Source organism: Lagenorhynchus albirostris, chromosome 15 (genome assembly GCF_949774975.1).
Source record: "Lagenorhynchus albirostris chromosome 15, mLagAlb1.1, whole genome shotgun sequence".
Lineage (NCBI taxonomy): Eukaryota > Metazoa > Chordata > Mammalia > Artiodactyla > Delphinidae > Lagenorhynchus > Lagenorhynchus albirostris.
Window position 1 is genome coordinate 74,999,289 of NC_083109.1, and position 24,629 is coordinate 75,023,917.

General features: G+C 45.1%; 1 protein-coding gene across 3 annotated transcripts in view; it reads right to left on the reverse strand.

Moving 5' to 3' along the window:
• Positions 1-24,629, reverse strand: part of AUTS2 (activator of transcription and developmental regulator AUTS2) — a 1,123,105-nt gene that overhangs the window by 20,977 nt on the left and 1,077,499 nt on the right. Inside the window, exons 7-10 of one of the 3 annotated variants that reach the window (XM_060122924.1) lie at positions 7,433-7,907; positions 5,882-6,135; positions 4,584-4,804; positions 2,868-2,912 (exon numbers count right to left, since the gene is read on the reverse strand). In XM_060122924.1, coding sequence (XP_059978907.1) covers positions 2,868-2,912; positions 4,584-4,804; positions 5,882-6,135; positions 7,433-7,907 — 995 coding nt within the window. Of the gene's footprint in view, positions 1-2,867; positions 2,913-4,562; positions 4,805-5,881; positions 6,136-7,432; positions 7,908-24,629 lie in introns of all 3 variants that reach the window. The other 2 variants (XM_060122923.1, XM_060122925.1) reach the window with 2 other exon arrangements.

Here is a 24,629-nt window from a genome sequence, read left to right on the forward strand (position 1 = left end):
TTGAAAAGTTAAAAGTAGTTCAGAATCAATCAGCCAACAAATGATGTCCCAGATGAGGACATCATTAGAAAGGGAGCTTTTCTAATTATTAATTGTTAAATCGGATAGAAGTCCTAAAGGGTTGGAGATTTTAATGCATAGGAGGGGGTGCTGAGCCAAACAAGATGCCCAGAAAATGACAAGTTAATTAGAAAAAGAAAAAGAAAAAAAAAAAAGGAAGAAAAAAGAAGCAAGTCTTTATGGATTCCAGGATTTTAAACCATTAAAACTCAATTAGTACTTTTAGACTTTTAATAGTTTTGAGGAAATGAGAAAATATTCACAATCCTTGCTTCATTAGGTTGTTCTGGTAAGTGGCAGTTCCAGAGGACAACTTAATTGTCTAAAATGATGACAAATATTTGTGGAAGGGGAAAATAAAATGACTCAGAGTATACTTTCCACAGAGCCACCCATTTTTCTATAAGATGGATAAGCTCACTGAAGGCTATTCAAGCCAGTCCCTTGACATGTCAGTCTGACCACTTAGTGGGGAGGGAGAAGAATGATTCTGAATTAACAATGCGAATTTTCTTGAATTGACCGTTTACAGAGGACACAATGGAGGAGAGAAATACACAGCAGTACTGAAGACAATGCAGACACATCTTTTCCTCCTCTTAAAAATTTACAGTTTCTGAGATTTTATCACTCTGGTTCCATTTACTTTGAAAAAACCACCATATAGATGTTTTAGTAATGTCCCACCCTTATGGTTGCACAATATGTCAAAAATACAATAATAATTCAAGCTTTTCCTAATAATGCATTTATGTGAGCTATTTCTAGGTAACGGCTGAAATCCACATTTCACAATCCTGTTTTCAGAGCACATACTTTTTCCGTTGGTCTTTATTTCATTTTGCTCCCATTCAATGATGCAGCAAAGTTTTTCAGACTTACTGATATTAAACTAAATCCACTTAAACAGTGACTGCAAACCAAGCGCCCTCGTTTAAACTAATTTTAAGTCTAAAATTGTGTTTTAGATACTTGAGTGCATTGTATCTTAATTCCCCTTATAACATCCCAATCCCCAAAGCAGGGGAGACTAAGTACTTTATATATTATCCACTATAACTAATAATATGAAATAACTCTCCCCCAGTACATTGTATGAAGCAGAGTAATTAAATACATCACACTAAAATGCACTCAAATTCCTATTACTCTGCCTCCAGGTGGGTATTTTTTCCTTTAATGTTTTCAATTAAAAAATTGGGTGTTCTCACCATTTTCATTTTGCTCTAGTCCATTACTGAGCCTCTTCGAATATAGCTGACTACTCCATCTCCTGACTAAAAATCTGAATTACCTAAGTAATAAAACATGAACCTTCCAAAAATTCAGGCTTGCAGACTTATTCTTCATCTTAAATCTAGGATTCTCTGTGGAATATGTATATGAAAAGACACTGCATGAGGTCCTAGGAAGTAAACTGAGCTGCCAGCAGAGCAGCTAAACTTTCTCTGAGAATGATTTTGTTAGCTGGTCCTTAACTGAACTTGGCAAGTATAGACAAAGGGCAGAAATCTGGTGATTATTAAGGGTGGTACCATTCATGAAACCCATGCAAAGAGAAAACCCACAGCTCTACTGCATTGTGCACGTCCATCTGAAAAATGCTTTCGTGTCACAGTCCTGAGCAGAACAGTGCTGAAGAACTTGGGGGGCCCAGGTGCTCAGGTACACCTTCCTCATCCCTTTCTGAAGAGGCTCTCCTCAGGCCATTTCTGAATGTCTCTCCGTAAGTAATTCTCAATTGATTTCTAATATTGTCTAGTCCTGACTTCTCAGCTCACTTCTCAGCTTAGGACTAACACAGGGTCTAATTATCTAGTTCAAGGCATGAATGAGTTCACAGGCTTGGCTGATCTATTAAGTAGCATTTCTGTTTGAACAGTAAGGTAACACTATCCAAAAATCAAAGCAAGAAGAGTTTAATACGGTGAATCAGCATGGCTACAAGCAGTTATTAAACTTCCTTCTTTCTGGTTTCATTTAAAAAATATAAATACACCATTGAGCAGAGAAAACTTGTAAAATTTCAGGTAAAAATGATGCAGTATACACTCCCTAATCAAAATATCATGGTAAGATAGTCAAGGTTTTTGTTACAAAAGAAGCCCACGTCTTGTAATTAACTGAACATATAACTTAGGTTGTTGCCAATTGAAGTTCCAGAACATACTCTTAAAATTGCATGAAACAATTAAAAAAAAAAGTTTTGTTTTTTTTAAAATAAAGAAGAGTTTGAAGAGAAAAAAAATCATGCATTTCAATTTTGAGATCTTCTTTTGTTTAAATAATATTTTTAGTCGCAGTTTTAACGAGCTCAGGAGAACGATACCAGCTGTGTGTAAGAGGGATCAACAGTCGGTCTAGAAGAAATGAAAATTTGCTGTTTGAAGTCATGAGTCAAAAAGATATGGTACTTTCCTTGGAGGAAATAATCGAAGATGAATTCCAGGAATTCTGTGTTAAGGACATTTCGACCGAAGACTGCAATCTGTGATTTCAGACTCTCCTGAAACTCTAAGGGTTTAACTGCGGGCGCCCCACTTTGCAGGACAGAGGCCTGGCTGCCAGTGAAGTCCACCTTCGCTTTAAAGTGTTAGGAGTGCTTATGACCTTTTGATTCAGAAGATGATACTGCATCTTTACCAAAAGCAAACGTCACAAAAAGCAAGCATCCAAAGTGACGAGGAGCAATGGGAATTCTCGCAAAGATGATTAAGGAAGGCTGCTAGTCATTTACTGATCTGTGGTGAGAGCACAAAAATGGAAAAGCAGTTACATTAAATGGGTAGCATGGTAACAAGACTCACACTGTGCCGGTAGAATGGGTCAACTTTTGTTGGGTATTTGTCAAACTGTAAAGGGATCAAAGCAAAAGCTAGTTACTTAAAGAATCTACATTTCTGTTCACTGCTTCAGTGGAGGTAGCCCGAAGCAAGCTTCTCTGCCGTTAGGCTGTCATCAGCCTCTGTAACCTCACTGTATATGAAACCGTTCTGAGCTCGAGTCACTCTGACAAGAAATCAACAGGAACGCAAAGATCAAAGTGAAAACCCATTCAGTGCATTTAGGTTGTGGCCACACAAGAGCGGCTTGCTTTCTAGGCTATATTTGGAGACTGGCGCGCACCAAACACCTGAACGGGAGAGAAGAGGCAATTGTTCAGATAAATCAGAGAGAAGTGAGCGTTGCATCTGATTTATCCAGAGAATTCCCTCCGTTTTCATCTTCACTTTGGCAGAACTGTACATTCAGCTGTTTTCTGAAATGTATTACCCCCAAATACAAGGCAATTTGGGCTAGGTCTTAGAACCTTTCTTTTGAGCAGAAAAGAGAAAATACCATTATTTCTTCTAAGTAATGTCATCATCCTGGGCTGTAACTCCCCTCAGTTAGATTTAACTCATTTTGTGAAACAGCTCACTCAGACTGATAGAAGCTCCTTCTCTAAATAACTGTTGAGAAGTACGGTTCATCCAGAAAACAGATACAGGATTTATCACAGGAAAAAATTTTTGGTCCCAAGGCCTTACCTCTAATATTCTCCTAAATAAAGTTTATAAAATAAACTTTGAAATATATATTTAAAAAAATTAAGTTGAACAAAATGGGGGAGAGGGAGGGAGGAGAGGATGCAAAGTTTGGTGAATCACGGAATTCAAATCTATCCTCACAATGCCTATATTAATTGCCTTAAAATCAAGTATTTCCTGAAATATTAAAAATTAAATAAGTAAAACACTCTAATAGTCACTGTTATGGACAGGCATCTATCTCAGAATAGTTAGTATCCTACTATTCCTTACAGCTCCTAAGTTAAAAAACAACCCTAACTGGTCCTCCCGGCATGCGCTAGTCCCCAGGCAAGGCCCAGATCGTGTCACTGCCAGTGGTCCCTCTTACCACAAGGCGGAGTTAGGACCCTGCAGGGCTCATCGCTCCCTGACCACTTGCTGGCAGAGCACAATAGCAGACTGGGGGCGCTGTCTTATGAAATACGGGAAATACAACACCTCCATCAAAGCCGGTTTAAAAAACCTTCCGAAAGAGCGGGTATTGGGGGAGGGGTACCCAGGGCCATCCAAGTCTCCTGATGGCTCTCTCCCTCCTCGGCCCTTCCGGACTTCCCGGGATTCCGTGAGCATTTATTTGCTAGCGCCAAACACTGACATTTTTATATCTGGTGGCAACTCCCCAAGATGCTCAAGAAAACAAAAGCGCCCTTAAGAAGTTAACTACCGACACTGGATGTGACCGTTTTGAGGGCATCTAGAATAAATTCCACCCACAGTGCTAGAAATCACCGTCTAGCAAAGAGTTCCTACTTTAGGCCCTGGGTCAGTGCTGCCTGGAGCAGGGCACATCCCCTTCTCTCCAGCAGAGCTGGGCAAGGTCAAGGGAGTCCCCCAAACAGCTGTTGCTCCCCAGCCAATCTCCTGTGCCCAGACGGCCTGGTCCAACCCCACCGTGCTGCATAAAAAGAGTCGTGCTCTACTTATCCTCACATTTCTGCCTGGGGTACGCACCATGGGCGGTGCTGGCGTCGGCATGATGGCGGCGGGCGGCAGGGCGTGGGGGAAGGGCGTGAACGTGTGCTGGTGCGTGTGCTGGTGCGTGTGCTGGTGCTGGTGCTGGTGCTGGTGGAACTCGGTCCGCAGGTAGGGTGGGGGGCCCAGGGAGGCCCCGCGGTCAGCGCTCTGGGAGGCCAAGAAACGTGTGTTCAGTTCCTGTCGCAAGATGTCTTGCTCTGGAAGAGAAGAACACGGACAGGGTGACACCTTTCCTTGGGACGGTAATTTCTTTCAGAACAGGACATCCAAGTAGCTCACTACGGAGGGCTATGGGCCCGGGGTGCGGCCGGGCCCTTAGTGGAAAGGGATAGCCGACCAGGCAATGGGTGGTAAGGCCCAGTCACACACTCTGTTCTCTGTCTCAGCTTTCAGGGACAGGCGGCCCATCAGTGGGGTGCACGGACAGAGTCCAGGCCGAACGGCCAGAGGTCAAGTTTCAGCTGTTTTACTGCCGGCTGAGTGACCCTGGGTGTGGGAAATCAGCCATCTGTGTCGCGGTTTCCTCGTCTATCATACGGGAATAATAACATTGCCTGTGCTATGGATTCGTTTCAAGGGTTAAAGAAATGAACCTATTGAAGTGCTTAAGAGCAGTGACTGGCTGACTAATAAAAGTGAGCTGTCGACACAGCAACATGCCATGACAGACCCCTCATGCCCTCTTCCAACATAAACCTCTGCTTCACGGCTCTCTGTATCGGTGGTAGAACATGGCCACGACGAACCCAGAGTTGTGCCACTTGGCCTGATTAATACAGGTGAGGAGAAAAGGACCCAATATCCAACACTAGGTGTGTCCTTAAAAAGCTGGGACATATGCTCACAAAAAGTACATCTTCTTTCCCACCCACGGTAGAAGGCCTTAGTCAGCTAACAAGGATGTGACTTAAGATCCTGGCCTGAAACAGACACGGGATGTGTAGAGCTTTTCTGTCAAGCTAATGGGAGCCCAGGTGACAGGGCCCAGACAACCTGTGCTTTACTGCTCAGAGGATGACCCTGGTCAGAAAAGTCTCTCTGGCAGTGTCCGATTCCAGGCCACTGTCATGCCAGGTTGGGATGGGTGTTGGTACGTATTTTTGCTGAATCTCAGCCTACAGAGGGCTGGAGGAAGATTACAAGAAGACATACAGTGAAGCAGAAAATCGTGAGTGGATAACACCTAGCCGTCAGGGACAACACAGACAGCAGGCGAGGCCCTCTGGAGGGGACAGTGGGAGCACGAAGAAGCCAGGCCAGCTCGTCCATCCTACCTGAGTAAGTGCCCCCGGCCGGGTGTCCGGGCACCTGCAGACTCCCTGATGTCAGAGGTGGTGGAGGAGGCAAGGCAGTGGGAGGGGCAAACATATTGGGGTGATGTGAGTGTGCGGGGGGCTGGAGGGTGGGCGTGAAGCTGTGCAGGGGGCTGTGGTTGGGCAGTGACAGGGGGAATGGGGAGGCCGAGGGGTGGTGGGAGGCGTGGGGGGGGCCGGGCTGAGTCTTCGCTGGGGTGCTGCTCCTGCTACTGCTGTTGGAATACCAAAAAAAAAAAGGAAAGAAATGAAAAACAAAAGAGGTAAGCCATTTATTTTCTTTAAAAAACCCCTAGGTCCCTGCCCAAAGCCATTCAACACCTTTTCTCTTGCTCCTTCCTCTTCCCAGACCCTCCCCTGTGCGCGCAGAGCCTCTGCTGAGATCGCAGCTCCTCTAAACTGCCCCCACGACTGCGGACACAGCAGAATAGGAGCTGCTGCCCCAAGCCGCCGCCACGTCCAGACAGCCGCCCCCTCCCATCCTGCACCAGCCACACTTGCGACAGGGCAACGTCAGTGGAAAGCAATAAGCACGGTGAGCTGCCCCCTCTTCTGTGAAGAAACACAGGGAAGGGGGAGCCAGGGGGTCAGGTGCCCCGTCACCCCTGTGGTCTGGAGGCCACTGACGTGGCCTCAGGGGCAGAAGATGGGCCTGGCCCCTGCCAAGGCAGCTTCCTTCCCCTGTTGCAGATAGGAGAGAGCAAGGCTCTTGACCGCCACGGTCACCCGTCACAGTCACAAGGAAAACACTACCAAAGTCGCCAAGCGCGGGGGCTTAGAATGACAACCCCCGGGACCAGCCGGGGTGGGCAACACCGAGGCCTGCGCCCTGGGTCCCTGTTCCCCTTTTCTTTGCGGGTTTCCTTGTGCTGCTTTGTAAACTTTCCTTTGTACTCTGGCAGAGACAAGACGGAAGAGTGCCTGGATCTCCAGGGAGGAACACCTCTCTCTCCCTAAACCTGGTGTGTTTCTTCTCTACCTCTGTGACCCACCCAGAGGAAGGAAATCACAGTGGAAATTCCTCAAACCAGATTACTCCTTGGTCCCCAACTTCCCGCCCCTGGAGTTGCAGGGAGATGTGATGGGGGGGTGGTGGTTGTGGTGGCAAAGAGCTTTCCTTTTAAGATTCTCAACATTGCACCATCTCCCTGGCTTTCCGTTCCCTGCCTCTGACCGGGGAACCGGCGGGGCTCCCGGGCACAGAGCCCTCAACTCAACTCTCCCTTCCTTGAACCTTCTTCCTCTTCCTGCCTTCACTCTCTCAGGAGCCTCCGTAGATATTTAGCTCTTGACAACGTCCTCACCACCCATACTCCACCCAACGCATCCCGTCCTGCTCCCAAGAGACCCTGTCCCACCGGCCCCTCAGGCCCCGTCCCTGTCTTGCGTCCCCGCCTCGCTGAGAACACTGCGATCAAGCTTCCAACAGGACACCGCAGTCCCCGCGGGCCCCGCTCCCACCGCCAGCTGCCCGTCCATCAGAAGATGACCAAAGCCGGGCCGGCGGCTCACCTGAGGCTGTTGAGGCTCAGGCTGCTGCTGTTGTAGGCGGACAGCGGCTGGGGGAGGCTCTGGGCGGAGGGGTGGGCCGGCGCGGGCGGGAGGGCCTGGGGCGGCAGCGGCCCTGGGGACTGCGGCCGGGGCGGCCGGGGCGCCGGCGGCGGCGGAGGCGGCGCGGGCTGCGGCGGGGCCTCCGGGGGCGCGGGCGGAGGCTGGGCGCCGGGGCGCGGGGGGGGCGGCGGCGGGGGCTCGGCGCGCGGCCCCGAGGCGGGGTCCGGAGAAGGCGCTCGGGGCGGGGGCTCCGCCTGGGGCTGGGGCGGCGGGACCTGAGGGCGGGGGTCCTTCAGCACCACGGGCTCAAAGATGGGCTCTTTGCCGCAGTCCTGGCTCTTCTCCTGGCTCCTCTCTAGACCCGAAATCTTGGGGACAATGGGCCCCGCATCGCGGCCGTCGTGTTGGGGTAGCGCGCCGACACCGAGCTCCGGATCTGTGCGGGGCGAGCAGAGAGAAAAGCACAGGCAGGTGCGTGAGTGGAAGCCAATGCCGGGCCCGGCTCATCTGTGCCCACTGGGCCGTCCTCGGTGCTGTCCTGTCTACCGCTGGGAGCAGCCATGTCCCTGGGGGAGAAAGGCCCACCAGGCAGAGAAGGCTGCCTTCCAGGAAGCGGCTGAAGCCACCAGCCTCTGAAAACGAATGTTTCCCTTAACCTTGACAAAGCCTTTTGTGCGGCAAAATTCAGAAACAAGAGCCCACAAGTTGATTCTCCTTTTAAAACAAACATACTTCTTGACTACACAGAGGAGAAGTGTTTGCAGTAGCACACGAAGCAAAAGTTATTCAGCCCCACAGATGTCTCTTATCGGCCTGGCCTCCTTCCCCCTTTCCATTCTGACTGATGGAGCCCGCGTGACATTTGGAGAAATGATTTTCTGTTTAGCAAGGGCTAAACTTCCGGTCAGACGTCAGGCCCCTATTGCTGAGGCTTTCTCCTCTTACGGATGGTCCCAGGGTTTGAGATTGAAGGTGCAAACGTGAATTTAGACCAATTTACTGTCAACTACACATGCTTGAGTTCTTAAAGAATTCCCTCTGGACCACTGGAGGAGTCCTTAGCCAAGTGAGGACAAGGGGTGGGATGCTGGACTTGGGACCAAGCCTGGATGTGAAATGTAAGTCAAATTCTACAGTCACTAATGAAATGTAGACAACAGATGCTCCTATATGAATTTAAAAGATACGCTTCCCTCCAAAGGTCAAAAGATCCATGCCACATCTAGTATAGGGGTTACCTGATAACCCCGTAAGTCAAACTCCATACAATCCTCTAACAGAATAATGAGAGACAAATATGGCATTAAACACAAAGAGGTGGACCGACTTATGAGTAAGCACTTTTGTATACGTCGCAGGGAAAAAATTACCTTTCCTGCATTTTTGCGCTTAAAAAAAATCCATCCTTTTGTTATTACACAGCTTAGAAACTGGAAGAGAACAGATCACGATATTCTCTGAAATGAGGGTGGTGTTTCAGGGTATTCCTAAATGAACTACTTTGGGCATGAACTTTCTCTTCTAATCTCACTGTTACCAAGTATGAAGAATACATGGTATTCTCACTGGTCCTATTAATTTCTGTCGGTGCCCTCTTGCGTCTACACACGTCATTTTTTCTTCCCTGGAATTTGCATCAAAGCAATCCATTATTTTCGTGTTCTTTTGGTAAAACAGATCAAACCTGTAATATGCACAAAAGCAGAGACAAATGGTGGGCTTATAAGCAAACCACGTTTTTAGCTAATATGAACTCGGCTATCCTTAAGTCCCACAGACAGTGTGGAACAATTACACAAACAGGATGCCGAGAAAGCCCCCTCTTCACATGGCTCAGGTGCGAAAGGATAGAGCATCTGATGCATCTGGTGAAAAGCAACTCTAGACTTCTGACGTCCTACTCACACACATTTCCCTCCAGTGCTGTCTTCAGAACCTTGCTAGGAAGATCTTTGCTTACGATAAGCTGACATTTTATGAATTTCTAAAACCTGAGGGCTGAGAGAGAACAAGATTCCTGATGTGGACACAGACCCCCCTTCAGCCACAAGAAGAACTCCTACAACACAAAGGAAGACCCTTTATCTGCAGACACCCAGCTCTAGGGATCCTGGCTCTGCTCCTTTTTCATTTTTTTCTACCATTTTCACAAGATTTTCCACAGCAAGCAATTATACGAGCTCACTGAAAACCACAGGCTTCACACAATGCAGCCTGGTTGGTTAGGTCTGGGGCAGAAAGCACTAACACCCCGGAAATTCTAACAGCACAAAAAAAGAAGGCACAGTACAGGCTTGGGCTCGCTTCCCAAGGCTCCATAAAGGCAGAGTTGGCGCTTACGTTTCCTCTGCTGTCCCACCGTCTCAGGACCAACCCAAACCCAGCTAGAGTCAGAGGAGTGGTGCTGAGACTGTGGCGGTGTTGCCATCCCTGACGATCAACAAGGTACACCGGCAAGACCGAAACCTCTCTAGCGAACCCTACAAATTTGTAGGGAACCCCTGGCTTGGGAAACCGAGAATCACAGAATTTTGGAAGAAGACCAGAATCTGGGAGACCATCCCAGCACTTCTCAAACTCTAACGTGCATCTGAAAGCCCCGAAGATCAGGTTCAAACGCAGATTCGGATTCAGCAGCTTTGGGGGTGAGCAGGGCTCCAGAGTCTACCATTCTGAGAATTTCCCAGGTGATGCTGATGCTTAGACCGTTCTGTGAGTAGCTAGCAAGCATGTTATCCAACCCTCTTCGACTAGATGGGGAATAAGCCCAGAGAAGTTAAGGAACTTGCTTGCTGTTGAATAAACCAGACAGCAGAGTTCTAGTGCTAACTCTGCCACCACTAAGTGACTTTTCTATGATTTACACAATGCTGCCCCCTAACACAAAACAGGTAATGATAAATCCAGGATTCAGTTAAAATATTTAAGTACAGACAGTGCAAAGGGTTAGGAAAGCTACAAATTGTCGCTGGAACACGGCCTTTCAGCTCAATCTGAAAGCTATCGTCAGTCCATCAACACTTGGTGCCCCAACCTACTGACCAAGGCAGCCGACAGGTTGGAAGGCTGGTAAGAACTTTGGGGCTGAAACACTTTTACGATCCCCCATTTGCACGGGTCTCGTGAGGCACAGACTAGGCATCATGCATTTTTGTGGCTAATCGGCAATGCATTTCCTTTTCCTTTCAATTATTCAATAAATGCGTCTTCCCAGTTAAGCTCTTCCGTCCTGACAGTCCACTTGTCTTACTGAGCTTCTCCAACATTGGCAAGAACACATTAAAAAAAAAAAAATTTTTTTTTTTGTATTGCTCAGTGTGCTCTGAATTTGCCAAAAGATGAAATGTGCTGAGGCGAAAGAAATAAGAACGTGCAAAGTGACTAGTCTTATTTAGAAGCTTTTTTCATTACGTTTTGGGGTTTTAAAATTTCTCTTTTGTGTTTATAAAAATAACATCATGCTTATAAATAAAAGATATGCAAATCTGAATTACACTATACAGTAAAAAGGCTGAATGCACTGCATGTAAATTATATCTCAAGAAACTTGACTCAAACACAATACTTAAAAAAAAAAATCGTAAGGGTAGACTAGGAAAAATGTGCTTGATTTTACTTCAAATTGGATACAAGTTCCCTGGGGAAAATGGACTCTCTTTTACTTTACTAGTTGAATATAAACCCTATAACCTCTGTGGAGGGCAATGTGGCAACATTTAGCCAAAAAACTAATGGAGTTCCCTTGACCTGATGAGTAAGAATTTGGTCTATAAACACAGTGGAACAACATCACGATTTGAATCGCCCGTTTGGAAACAACTCAAATGTAATCATTAGGGTTCTGGTTACAAATGGATTTGGTACATCCATGCAGTGGAAAAGACTGAGGAGCTCTATATGTACAATGCGGAGCATATGCTAGCTTTTATAAAATATGGAAGAAGGGGGCTTCCCTGGTGGCGCACTGGTTGAGAGTCTGCCTGCTGATGCAGGGGACATGGGTTCGTGCCCCGGTCCGGGAAGATCCCACATGCCGCGGAGCAGCTGGGCCGGTGAGCCATGGCCGCTGGGCCTGCGCGTCCAGAGTCTGTGCTCCGCAACGGGGGAGGCCACAACAGTGAGAGGCCCGCGTACCGCAAAAAAAAAAAAAAAAAAGGAAGAAAATGTATTAATTTTTACTTTATATATAAAGCAGCTCTGGAAGAATACCCAAGAAACCAACAGCAGTGAGTTACCTGTTTGGGGGCTTGAGGAGTGAGAACTGGAGAGACAGAGAACTGGGGGAGGGGGAGGTATTTTACTGTCTACATACATGCATACTTAAACTTTTGAATCCTGTGATCATGTTACCTATGAAAAATTTTAAAACTGGTCTTATGTTTAAAAACAGTCTGAACAAGGGGAAAAAAAAGCAAAGCAAACAAAACTGGCAATTTGAATAGTGGTATGACTAATAGGCACGGAGAGTATATTTTATATGAAATAAGAAAACAGAAGGCACACGTTTATACTAATAACGTTTAAAATAAAACGGATTTTATGAAAAATATAAATGACTAAAACTGACTTAAAGAAACACACAAAGCCGATCAGAAAAGTAAACTGAAAAATGACTCCCTATCAACACCCCCTCAACCAAAACAAGGTACCAGGTGCATTTCGTGTTCTAGACAATGTGGACTAAACCCATAGGAGGCAAACGATTCCTGTCATTTAAATTGAAGACCAACAGCAAACCTACAACCAAAGGAAGAGGCAAAACTATTATTTACAAAAAATATAATTATCTCTCTGGAAAACATAGACAACCAGCTGAAAAAATATAAGAACTAATAAGGGAGCTCAGTAAGGTACCCAGATAAAAGCCACAAACATCAGTTGCTTTCCTACACACCAGCGATAGTGAAGAGAAAAAATAAAAAAGGAATACACTTTACAATAACCAAGATCATGTAACACCTGGGAACGAACCTAACAAGAAAATTATAGGGCCTATAAACCTTCAGAAACATACCTCCCCAAATGCTTTGAGAATCTATGTTCTAGGGTGTTTTATGATTCAAAAAATAAAGTAAATGAATGAATAAATAAATAAATAAATGGGGCGGGGGAGTGGGGAGGAGAGGAGGGAGGGAGAGGGGAGAGAAAGAGAGAGAAGTTAAAGGTTAAGCCATGGAAGAGGTAGCTCTTAAAGGAGACCACCCCTTGGGGGAGTTTTCAAAGTCTGTTGGAGTATGTCTGGCTGTCACAATGACTGGAGGGTATTTAGTGGCTCTCAGGGAGATTAGATGGACCATGATACGAAGGTAAACCACACACAGTATCTTGGTTCACTTTCTAAAGTCCCACTTAACATTTGTGCAGCTGAAAAACCTAGAACCTGTTTTTGCAAAGAAAGACAAAATAATTTTCCCCATGGCTTTAATACACACTGGGTTTTCTAAGAATGCAACTGTTGTATGTTGTTGCGTCTGCTGTGTTATGCCTTGTTGTTGAGTTGTTCATCACTTGGGAAAATCATGACATCAATGGTAATAAGGCTGATCCTGGTATGTGAATTACCACGACAGCCGTGCTTTTATGTACAGATTCAAGCATCTGACCTTTCGTTGTCTTCTAACGCAAACAGGCATCTACGTACTTAAAACATATTATGTTACTATAAACTACCTTCTATTTGTTTCTCCTTTACATTTCATTAAAGGCTTTATATACATTTAAAAATTCTGTGTGCAGATAAGCATATTAACCATATATTTCACTCCAGAAATTAAAAAATAAGAGTGTGCTATAGGGACTTCCCTGGTGGCGCAGTGGTTGGGAATCCACCTGCCAATGCAGGGGACACGAGTTCAATCCCTGGTCTGGGAAGATCCCACATGCTGCAGAGCAACTAAACCGGTGTGCCACAACTACTGAGCCTGTGGGCCACAACTACTGGAGCCCGTGCTCCACAACAAGAGAAGTCACTGCAATGAGAAGCCTGCGCACCCCAACGAAGAGTAGCCCTCACTCATCACAGCTAGAGAAGGATGCGTGCAGCAACGAAGACCCAATGCAGCCAAAAAAAAAAAAAAAAAAAAAAAAAAAGTGTGCTATAAAATAGTTCTTACATTACACAAAGAGAGCACTGGGTGTGGTGGGATTGAGATTAGGTGCATTATGTCCCTGTGATGGACTGCTCTGTTTCTAGAAGTCCAATAACTTACTGCAAAAATGCAATAACTATCTGAAAGGGTTGTTGTGGAAACTAAAAAGTCACGTTAAGTGCTTTCTACAATGTATAGCACAAAATAAGTGAGTGATCAGTGTTCCCAAAACTACTGTAGAAAGATTTAATTCCATGGAAAATATTTCATGACAAAATTACTATTAAGTAAAATAAAGTGCACTATTATCAATACGGTTTCAATACTTAAAATTATCTATATAAATCGATACATATATGTACAAAAAAAGAGATTAGAAAGATATGCATCAAAATGTTAACTGTTACCTTTAAGAAACAAGAAAAATAAACTGATATCAAGGGAAAAAAATGTTAACTGTGATCCCATCAGCCAGAAATAACCATTGATTCAATTTTTTAAATTTGTGCTTTTTTAAACTTTCCAAATTTTCTATAGTGAATATGTATTATTATTATAAAAGAAAAGAAAGGGATTATATTTTTAAAGAGTTCTGTCATGGACAATACATCTCCACCATCTAAAGAAGTCAACCAGGAAAGTGACTGTTTAAGTCTCTTGAAACTGCCTTACCTACTGGATGGAATTTTTAGAAAAGCTCTTCACCCAGAGGACAGATAAGTATTTTTCTCTCAGAAATGAGGATAGGATATAGTATGCATTAGCCTTTCATCAACTCCTCAGTGTTTCTGACTGGTTCTAACTGGTGTACTTGAACAGAAAGGAAATGGTGAACGTTGATGACAGAGAAGGAACGGGGCGGGGGCGGGGAGGACAAACTCTCCCAAGGCATGTTTCAGTGCTTCTGGTCTTTACACTCGATTAGAAAGCCCTAAGAGGGTCTACCCACTATAAGGTCATTATTGTAGCAAATATGAACGAGCCTGAAAGGCATCACGAAAACCTTGTGGGGCACTGGTCATTAGGCAATGTATCTATCCATCCATCCATCCATCTGTATCTGAATGTTTGGACAGGTCCTATTTTTACATTATTCTATCTTCTAGCTAGCTTTTCTACTTATTTGTCCCCATGGAAGAGCACAGAAATCTCACCACACAGAAAGAATGAAGACTGTAGCCAAATAAGAAAAAGAACCCACATTTTAAATCGAAAAATGGGAACATCAATAAATCTTGAAATGTTCAACACCAAACAGCCCAGAAATATAGGGAAGCATCAGATTTCTATGACTCTACACGCAATTATTTCAAGCTACCAGCAATACCCACTCCTTAAACACACTTTCTGTTGTCTCTTCTGTGACCTCAGACAAAATCTCCTTTTCAGCAAAGGCTGCATGTTTTGTATATACTTACTAAAATGAAAACCACACTGTTGAATTCATTCGCCAATACTCTGAACTCTCCCCGTGTTTTAGTGCCATCTCTAAAACTCTACACGCCAATGGTGTTTGACCGAAAACAATCTACCTTCTCTAGCCTACACTTCTCTTTATTTTCCTCTTCTCCCTCTTTTCTTCAAATCATTAAACAGAGACCAGTCCGTTCCATCAGCAGATTCAATTACGAATGAATTGAACGAATGGAGGGATGACATTCAGTCTTGCAGCTCTTCCTTCCCGGTCACTGAAACTGTACAAATAAATTGAGGAAAGCCCACTGTTTGTTCAAGGCAAATTAATTTTCAAACACTGCAAGAGTGGGCAATCAGGGGAATGATGGGTGCTTGGCGGGGCTCAAAGAGATTCCATTTTGGGCTTGTCATTTTGTGTAAACATTAATTACCATCTGGGAGGCTAAGCTCTGGGCTGACGTCTGCATAGCAAACCTCTGAGGGCCTCCAGGGTTCCTAGTAAGAGCAGAATCCTAAATAGGAGAGAATAGCCATTGCATCTGCCAAAACACCAGCGGCCCACGGGGAAAGCTGCGTGGAGCCCGACAGATTAGAGGCTGCTGTTCTTAGAGAGGCTAGTTTGGACAGCATTGAGTTCACCAGATTAACCTAGGACAGGGGTTAATCTGACAGGGGTTAAAGAAAAGTCAACAGACTGCAGTTGAGCGTCCTTAGATCTGATTCAAGTTTATTCCTAGTAACCCTCACACCAACAAGCGTCCATCCTGAAGAGGATGTCCATGTTCCTGATGCTTTACGACCGAAGACTGCCTTCCGGGGGAGTATCCACCTTGGCTCTTCAGACTAGAGCCCACAGGAATGGCTTCCGCCTACAGCACAAGGCACCCTTACAGGTCAACCTGGGCTTGCAAACATTTTATTTCCTTTGTAGCCTCTGGCACATAGGAACAATGAAGGACCATGTTGATGAAGGACCAAAATCAGGACGAGAGAAAGAGGCTGTGATCTATTGGGGGTGGAGATGGAGGCATTCAAGTCTTAAAAAAAAAAACCCAGGAATGTCAAGGTCGTATACAATTCGCCTCATGTTTTCATTTCATACAAGGCAAAACGAATCACTTCATATGCCCAGCGCTGTGCTAGGTCCTGAGGATACAAACATTAAGGAGAAACAGCCCCTGCCTTCCAGGAGCTGGTGCTTGAGGACGCAGAACAGAGAGGAAAAACACATGAACCAGTAGTCTGGAAACCTGTGGCCTTCAACTTCAGCGTTTGTTATTTGCCAGGTTCACAGAGAAGCTGAGTTATCCACAGTAAAGCACTTTATCTGTAACACGTCCTGCTGCACTGGCTCCAAGGATCAGTCTTAGGCTCACATCAAGTGAACTGTGTTCTGGGCTATGTAGAGACCTAACCAGGTATGAAGGCTGAAATCTCCAATCACTTCCCAGAACACTGCAAAAACTCCAAACGCCGGTTTCGGAGAAAGCCCAGGCTTTCGTGTTTTGGCCTCAAAGGCACACTCCCATTATCTTTGCTTGCGTCCTCCCACCAGCCTCAATGTTCACCAGCAGGTCTCTCCGGCCAAGATCACCTCCCGCCTGGTTTCCCTCGCCAGCGCCTCTCTGCCTCTGCCCCCACCCCCTGCCGTGGGTCTCAGCTTCCCCGCCTGTGCTCCTCAGCCTCGTCTGTTGACCAGGTGCCCACGTGACGCTGGGGACCCTGCGTGTGCTCACCCCAAGCACGACGACTCTTAAAACCAGGGTGCACTCAACACCTGACCTGATGCTTCTGTGTCTGTACGTCAGTACAGGGGTCCCAACAAGGAAAGGTTCTAAAAGGATTTTCAACCAGACATGTTCGCTCCTGAGCGAGGCCGATGCAGCAGTAAGAGCCGCAGGACACATTCCTTACACTCGGAGACAACAAGAAGACAGACCCTTTGCTTATTTTGGAAATTTTCCAAGAGGTGGGATCAAGGCGCTGACAATGAATTATACCTTTAGATGTCTGGTTAAAAAAAAAAGTCCTCCTAGTATCTAATCATCCTGCCTTTCACATTAAGAACAATCAAGTGAGGATATGGGGGAGAAAAAAAGAATGTCATCTTTCTAAAGGCAGCCCTCCTTCCTGTATTTTCGTTACTAAGTACAAACGAGGACTCAAAAGCTGTCAAACTCATAGGGGCTCACAGATCTATTTATAGATCTGCCGCCTTCCTCGCTGTACTGCTGTCCACTGCTAACTCCGAGTATCATCAGCTCAGGGCTTCACGTCTGCAGCCAGAAGGGGCAATAATTGTGAGGGTCCCCTGCCCCTGGTCACCTTCTGAAGCAAACAATTCTTTGGTGTAATGTGTCCTTGCCATTTTGTCTCTTAACGGAATAAGCAAGTTTTCTGGGATCTGTGCATGTCCGTTGTATCAATACTTATATGATATTTTGGGGGGCTATGGAATGAGGCATCTAGCTAATAATGTTCACCCTTGGAAAGCTTAGTGCACCCATTAAAGTTGGCAAGTGACTGGCTCTAGGTTAAACCCTATTTTCAACACTCTGTACTTTACCAGAGATTGTTTTCTCAAAGACAAAGGTAAAAGCCGCCAGCACCAAAGACCTACTGAAACACGATCGGTCACGCTACCCTCCTGCTTTGTACGCTCTGATTGTGTGTCATCTGATTTCAGGCACAGATTAGACAATCGCTGAGACCGTTTAGTAAAGAGGCTGGGTGGGGTCCGCGATGTTGGCAGGTAGGAATTTCCATCTAGTCTATCCCAGGCTTTTCCTTGGCTCCCTGGCCCTCTACACAGATCCTCACCGCCCCCAGGTTTCTTCCTAACCCTCTGCATGCAGGGCTGTGGCGTGCGGTCTGCCAGCCGAGGTAAGGTTGCCCTAGGTTCTGGTCACCACTGCTGCAGAGCCTGCGAGAACACGCACACCTCATCCCTCTCAAATAAGGGAGTCACCTGTATTACAAGACAGCCCTGTATGGATTTCCTCAAAGTTACCCTCCTGTCAGCGTCAGGGCGTCAAAAGGAACGTCTCAAGTTACTCTAGTAGGAAGGAGTGAGGCAACTCTTTTGTCATTTCTCACATTGGCAACTCAGTCTTTCTGTTGTGGAGGGAAGGGAAGAAAGAATCACAGACACCAAAGCACGTGGACCGCTCCGCCCTGCCTCTCCCTGTGCCGAGAGAGCTGCGGAGGGTTCGGGGTGGGGGCGGGGGTGGTTAGTACCCAGGAGGGACATCAGCGACCTCAGTCATTTTTCTACCAGTTCACACAGCTGTCACTTGGTGACTAGTAGAGCATCACCAAAAATCCTAAAAACAGTGTTTCCCCAGAGAGTGGTTGGAAAACTCCAAGAACCACTCTTGTCCTGATCTCAAAGGTCGCCCTTGAGAAGTGGGCTTTGCCCCGGACAATGTCTCGCATCTTTCGGCAATGAACGCGCTGCCAGCATCCAGACATGCCTGTCTGTACTGAGGACGGAGCACAAAACTCCTTCCGAGTCTGTTCAAACAACCCGCTGTGACCCATGGGGCCTGGGTGCCGCGCAGCCTGCAATCGGTCTGACTAGCTTATGTGTGAGCACCACAGAGGTCGCTACCATGAATCCGTGACGGCTTCGATTTTTCTGATATCATGGAGCCTTTGATTCTTTAGTTAAAGGAGGAGGAGCAGAGAAAAGAGGACTTTGACAGCTTCTCTAAGTCAATTCTGGCCTTTCTGATCCCAAACTGTCCTCCGTTTTATACTATGATTCTGATGTGTCCCACAACCTCGCTATTCCAAGTGTGGTCCACAGACCGGCAGTACTAGCATCACCCAGGGTCTTGTTAGGAAGTTAACTTCACAGCCCCCATCCGTGTGCACGTTCAAGTCTGCAAAGCACTGCTCTGTAGCACTGCTGGGAGCGTTCAAGAGCCTCGGGAAGCCCCATAGCTGAGGGGTGCCATTCATGAGGCTGCCGATTCTTCCGTGTCTCCATCTCCCAAGACCCACGCTTGGAAGTGACTGTCTCCACTCTTCCTCGGGTGGGATGGTGGGTGGTGGCTGTATCATCCACCAAATCAGGAGGCACCTCCAATATGGAACATAGTCACGAAGACCAGCAGCAGTGAGCTCTCATTTGCTTCCCATCCTGGCTCCATGCACGTTCCCTGGATCCCTCACTGTGTAGAACAGGGAATTAGAGAGTCTTGGCCCAAAGCACGCCCATGAGCTGCCTTGAAGGACCTGATGGTTGTCACAAAGAAGAGGAAGTAGGTCTACTGTGAATGGTACGGCAGAACCAGGACCAAAGGACATAAACATAACTGTAGAAGAAGGTTTCAACCCAAAACAGCCTGGGCTGCCGTACAGGGAAACAAGCTAATGTTCTAGTTTGCTCTTCACCGGAAGTGTCCAAGAGGACACTGAATGACCATGACAAGAGTTTTGAGGAGTTAGTCATGGAATGGGAAGGGGCCTGGACTAGATGACTTCTGAGATCCCATGAGCTCCCAAATAAGGTATTGGTAGCACACTCCTTGGGAGAACATCATTTCTTTATTTTCCTTGACCTTCCCAGAGCCCGATCTTCTAAAACATTTCACCTGTAGATTAATAAACACTATCTCCTTGATTTGCACAAATTGTAATCAATGCCACATCTGAAAGAGTTATAAACTAAGAATCCCTACCCCAGATGACTATAGATATAACTTTCCTTAGGAGCAAAAGAAGTAAATCTGCTTATTCCCAGCTGTGATTTTGTGAAGTTGAAAGAGATTTTGAAAAACGGAGTGAGGGGGAGTGTTGTGCTGTTCCCTATATTTGAAATATTTTATCTTTTTCAAAGGATAAGTTAACCAATCCTTAAATTGACTTTCTATAAATGATCCAAGTAATAAATACTTGGTAGGAAAAAAAAAATCTCTTGCCATATTTTCATTTGCCATTATTTCACCACTTGTCATTACTTCACTATCCTCAGTTTAGCACAGAAAAAGGAAATATGGTCAAGTATAAAATCTGAAGCTACGTGTCCATAAGGTTTGGGAAAGCCGCCGTGAAGACGGGGATGACATCAGCCTATTAGAAACTGGAACCCCACTAGGTTCCGTGGTGTAAGGTTAGCACTCTGGGCTCCGAAACTGCCTTTCTGCTTGAGTTACCCTTCCAATCTGAAATGCTTAAAATCACCCTCTAGAAATAAAGAGCAGGAAATTATAACTGTCCTTGGATGGAGATGGAGCTGGAGTAAGTCACCAGAACACTAGTGCCTCCAAGTGCTCTTGGAGGCACGTACTGTCACAATGACTTAAACCCATCCGCAAATCCCTGAACTTTATGTTCAGAGATGTTTTCAAAACAGAAGGTAATATGGCATCCGTTTGTTTCTTCTTCAACTGCTAGAGGACCATCCATGTCTGCCTGGCTGTCCTACATCCCCATCCCCAGCTCGACAGGACTAAAATCAAGCCCATCCCCTCCCACTCCAACTCTGGATCCTCCGTCCCCATCATTGAAGCCCAGAACCACAGATCAACCTGTTTTCATTCCCCCTTAACAGTAATCAGTGGCTGGGTGTGAATACTGCTTATATAACTCCATTTAACACAAAGAAAACAACGGTTACAGAACCTGTTGTTCCTCAGTGGCCTGAGTGAGCTTTTAAAATATAAATCAGATCATGCTGTCAATCCCCTGTTTAAAACTCTCTGCAGCCACTATGGAATATGGAGGTTCCTCAGAAAACTGAAAGTACAATTACCATATGATCTAGCCACTCCTGGGCATATATCCAGACAAAACTCTAATGCAAAAAGATACATGCCCCACTATGTCCATAGCAGCACTATGCACAATAGCCAAGACATGGAAACAACCTAAATGTCCATTGACAGATGAATGAAGAAAACGTGGTACATATATACAATGGAATACTGCTCAGCCATAAAAAAGGATGAAATAATGCCATTTGCAGCAACATGAATGCAAGTAGAGATTATCATAGTAAGTGAAGTAAGTCTGACAGAGAAAGACAAATACCATATGATATCACTTCTATGTGGAATTTAAAATATGACACAAATGAACCTATCTACAAAACAGAAACAGACTCACGGACACAAAGAACAAGGGGGAGGGGGTGGGGGAGGGATGGAGTGGGAGGTTGGGGGTAGCAGATGGAAGCTTTTATATACAGACCATTCTGTATATAAAACAACAAGGTCCTACTGTATAGCACAGGGAACTATTGATATATTCAATATCCTATGATAAATCATAATGGAAAAGAATATAAAAAATGTATATATACGTGTAACTGAATGGCTTTGCTGTACAGCAGAAATTAATACCTTATAAATCAACTATACTTCAATTAAAAAATAAAATCAACTCTCCAGTGGCTTCGCATCTTACCTAGAATAGACTCCCACCCCTCACCATGGCCCCTGCTGCACTTTCCATCTGCTCCTGGCCACCCACCATCCAAAAGCTTCATGCTCTGCTCTCTCCATTCTCACACACGACAGTGTTTCTGAATGCCACCTGCCAAAGTCCTGTTGCAGTCACACCGGCTCACTAACCCTTCTGCAGTCACCACAGCCCCTGGCAACCATCCAAGCCCTCTGATGAACTTCTATTCTAGACGTTTAATGGCTGTGGGACTTACCAGGCATTTGCTACATTTTGTTATTGGTATTTTAATACAACTAGTTTTCTGAGAAGAGGATGAGGGATCTCAAAATCTTTCCATTTATTCAATCCTAAACACGATGCCTTCCAGAGAGTGAGCACTTGAAAAAAAAGTATCTGATTTCTTTAGCCACATAATAATCAATTTACAACATCTAAGCAAGTTTCTTTATATATGCAATTCAAAAGGGGAAAAAAAATCACTATAATGAGAAAAATAAACAATTACACAATAAGCCAGAAAAATCATGTCTCTTTGGAGTCATTTCCGTAATTGTACATTATACTGCAATAAAATAATAGTATATAACACAAACAAATGCAAAATAACTGGAAGCCATTATGAAGCTTAAGGATCCATTTTCGATATATAATAAAACTAATGTTCTATTTTGAATCATAAAAGATTCTAATAGTTTTGGAGTTTTTTGCATAACAAAAAAGCAGGGCAATCAAAAGCATATAATGTTAAAGGAGAGAGATATATTAATAATCAAAGGTAGGTAAAGCTTCTTTAGGTATTTGCCTATGGTCTACATTCTGGATCTAAAGTAGCCTACAGACCCCACTGACACAGAAAACAGACTTGTGGTTGCCAAGGCGGGCGGGGACTGGGGGAGTTCGGGGTTAGCACATGCTAATTATCATATATAGGATGGATACATGACAAGGTCCAACTGTAGAGCACAGGGAACTATAGTCAATATCCTGTGACAAACCATAATGGAAAAGAATATGAAAAAGAATGTGTGTGTGTGTGTGTGTGTGTGTGTGTGTATATATATACACACACAACATTGTAAATGAACTATATGTCAATAAAATAAAATTTAAAAATAAGTATAAAGTAGTCTATAATCTTTGTGAGTACAAGTCTACTTTTATGGGTACTGAAAAAATAAACAAGAAAATATAAACAGTTTTTAGCCTGGGGGACAGTTATGGGGAAGTGTCAGAGGATTTTTACTTTTCACGTTCTACAGTATTTAAGTTTTCAACAGAATACTGGCTTTAAATCCAGAAACATGATACAAAGTCAAATAACTGTGCAATCCGCTTAATACATTCATTAGGAAAAAAACAAAGTAAAACAATTTTTTAAAATTAGCCAAAGAAAACTGCTAAAAACCTAACAGAAAAATTACATAGCAATGAAACACCAAGGAGCAATGAATGCTAGAAAGAATGGTACCTGAACAATGACAGAGTCCAAAGTACACGCGGTTGAGGCGGGAGAGACAGGTTTTGGACTGGTACAATAAAAATCTCTATGATTGCCAAATACAACTAGGAAACACACCCACACATGGTATAAATCAAACTGGGAGATCATGAAATAAAGATTTACAAAATAGGGACTTCTCCAATAAAGCCGAGGATAAGAGTTAATTTTTTTAAAGCTGCAAGAAAGATTCACAAATTGAAAATTTAATGGTCAAATCACAATTTTCCTTTGGAAATGCATCACTGAAATGGAAGTTGGAGGATCACCCTCCAAAGGTAGGAAGACAGGATATGTGTGTCCACCTAAGAACAGTTAGACGGGGGATTCTGGAATAAACTCTGCTCCTTCACCTGACCACAAGCACCGCTTAAATCTGAGATCTTGACTCCGTGAGAGGTAAAAGGTTTTCCTACGGGGGAAAGTCAGCCCTGTGAGGACTGCAGAGCACGTGATGACTCCCACGAGGGACACAGGCACTTCAACTAACGAAGACACAGAGATCCTCAGAGCCTAAATGACAGGGGCTTAGAGCTCTTGTTGCTGCTTCCAATGTCATCTTCTTCAGCTCATCTGCTGTCCCACCCTCTCGTGGGTCTCAACAACGGCACGCACCTTGCAGCCTCGTTGGACTTAACAGTCGGCTTGCTACACCCACCCGTGTGCACGGAAGCCATATTGGCTAACTGAATTTAAAGGTGCCAAGGAAGGTTTTCAATCCTAAACCAGAACTCAAGGCCATTCTGAAGTCCTGACCTTAAAGACAGCGTAGAAAGAGCAAGACAAAACAGTGGGTATTACTCTAATGTCCCCAAATCGGGAATATGCTTGCCTGTAGCCTCGGTGGCTTCAGAGGCCACTGCACAGAGAAGCATGTCCACCTCGCCACAGACAAATGGCCACACGTCATTCACCCCTGGAGGATCTATTTTTAATTACTGACACTGGTTATGTTTCTTTAGATGCTGACTTACTCAGATCAATAAACTACTTTCTCCCAACAATCACACTTAGGACAAATGATTCCAGTTAGAGTTTGGTGTTTTCAAAGTATTGGGCCTAGGGCTACCCTGGTGGTGCAGTGGTTGAGAATCCACCTGCCAGTGCAGGGGACACGGGTTCCATCCCTGGTCCTGGAAGATCCCGCATCGCCGCGGAGCAACTAAGCCTGTGCACCACAACTACTGAGCCTGCACTCTAGAGCCTGGGAGCCACAACTACTGAGCCTGCGCTCTAGAGCCCACGAGCCACAACTACTGAAGCCCGCGTGCCTAGAGCCCGTGCTCTGCAACAAGAGAAGCCACCACAGTGAGAAGCCCACGAACCGCAATGAAGAGCAGCCCCTACTCGCCGGAACCAGAGAAAAGCCCGCGCGCAGCAACGAAGACCCAACGCAGCCAGAAACAATAAATAAAATAAAATAAACAAATTTATTAAAAAAAAAAAAAAAGCATTGGTCCTAGAATTCAAATATCCCCTGAGGGGGGAAAAAATCTCCCAGGGCCTTTCAAAAAGTGAGAACAATTTGAAAACGCTTTGCAAACACTAAGGGCTCAAAGTATACTCATCTCTTCTCTTGCAAAAAACAGGAGGAGGGGGAAATTATCATTCACCCCACATTTTTAACCATCTCTTCCTGATCTTTGGAGGTGTTACCCGAATCCTTTGCTTCAAATTCCTGAACACTAGAAATGATTATTGCTCCCAGTAAAAGTAGCCAAAGCCAATGGGTCATGAGGGTCCC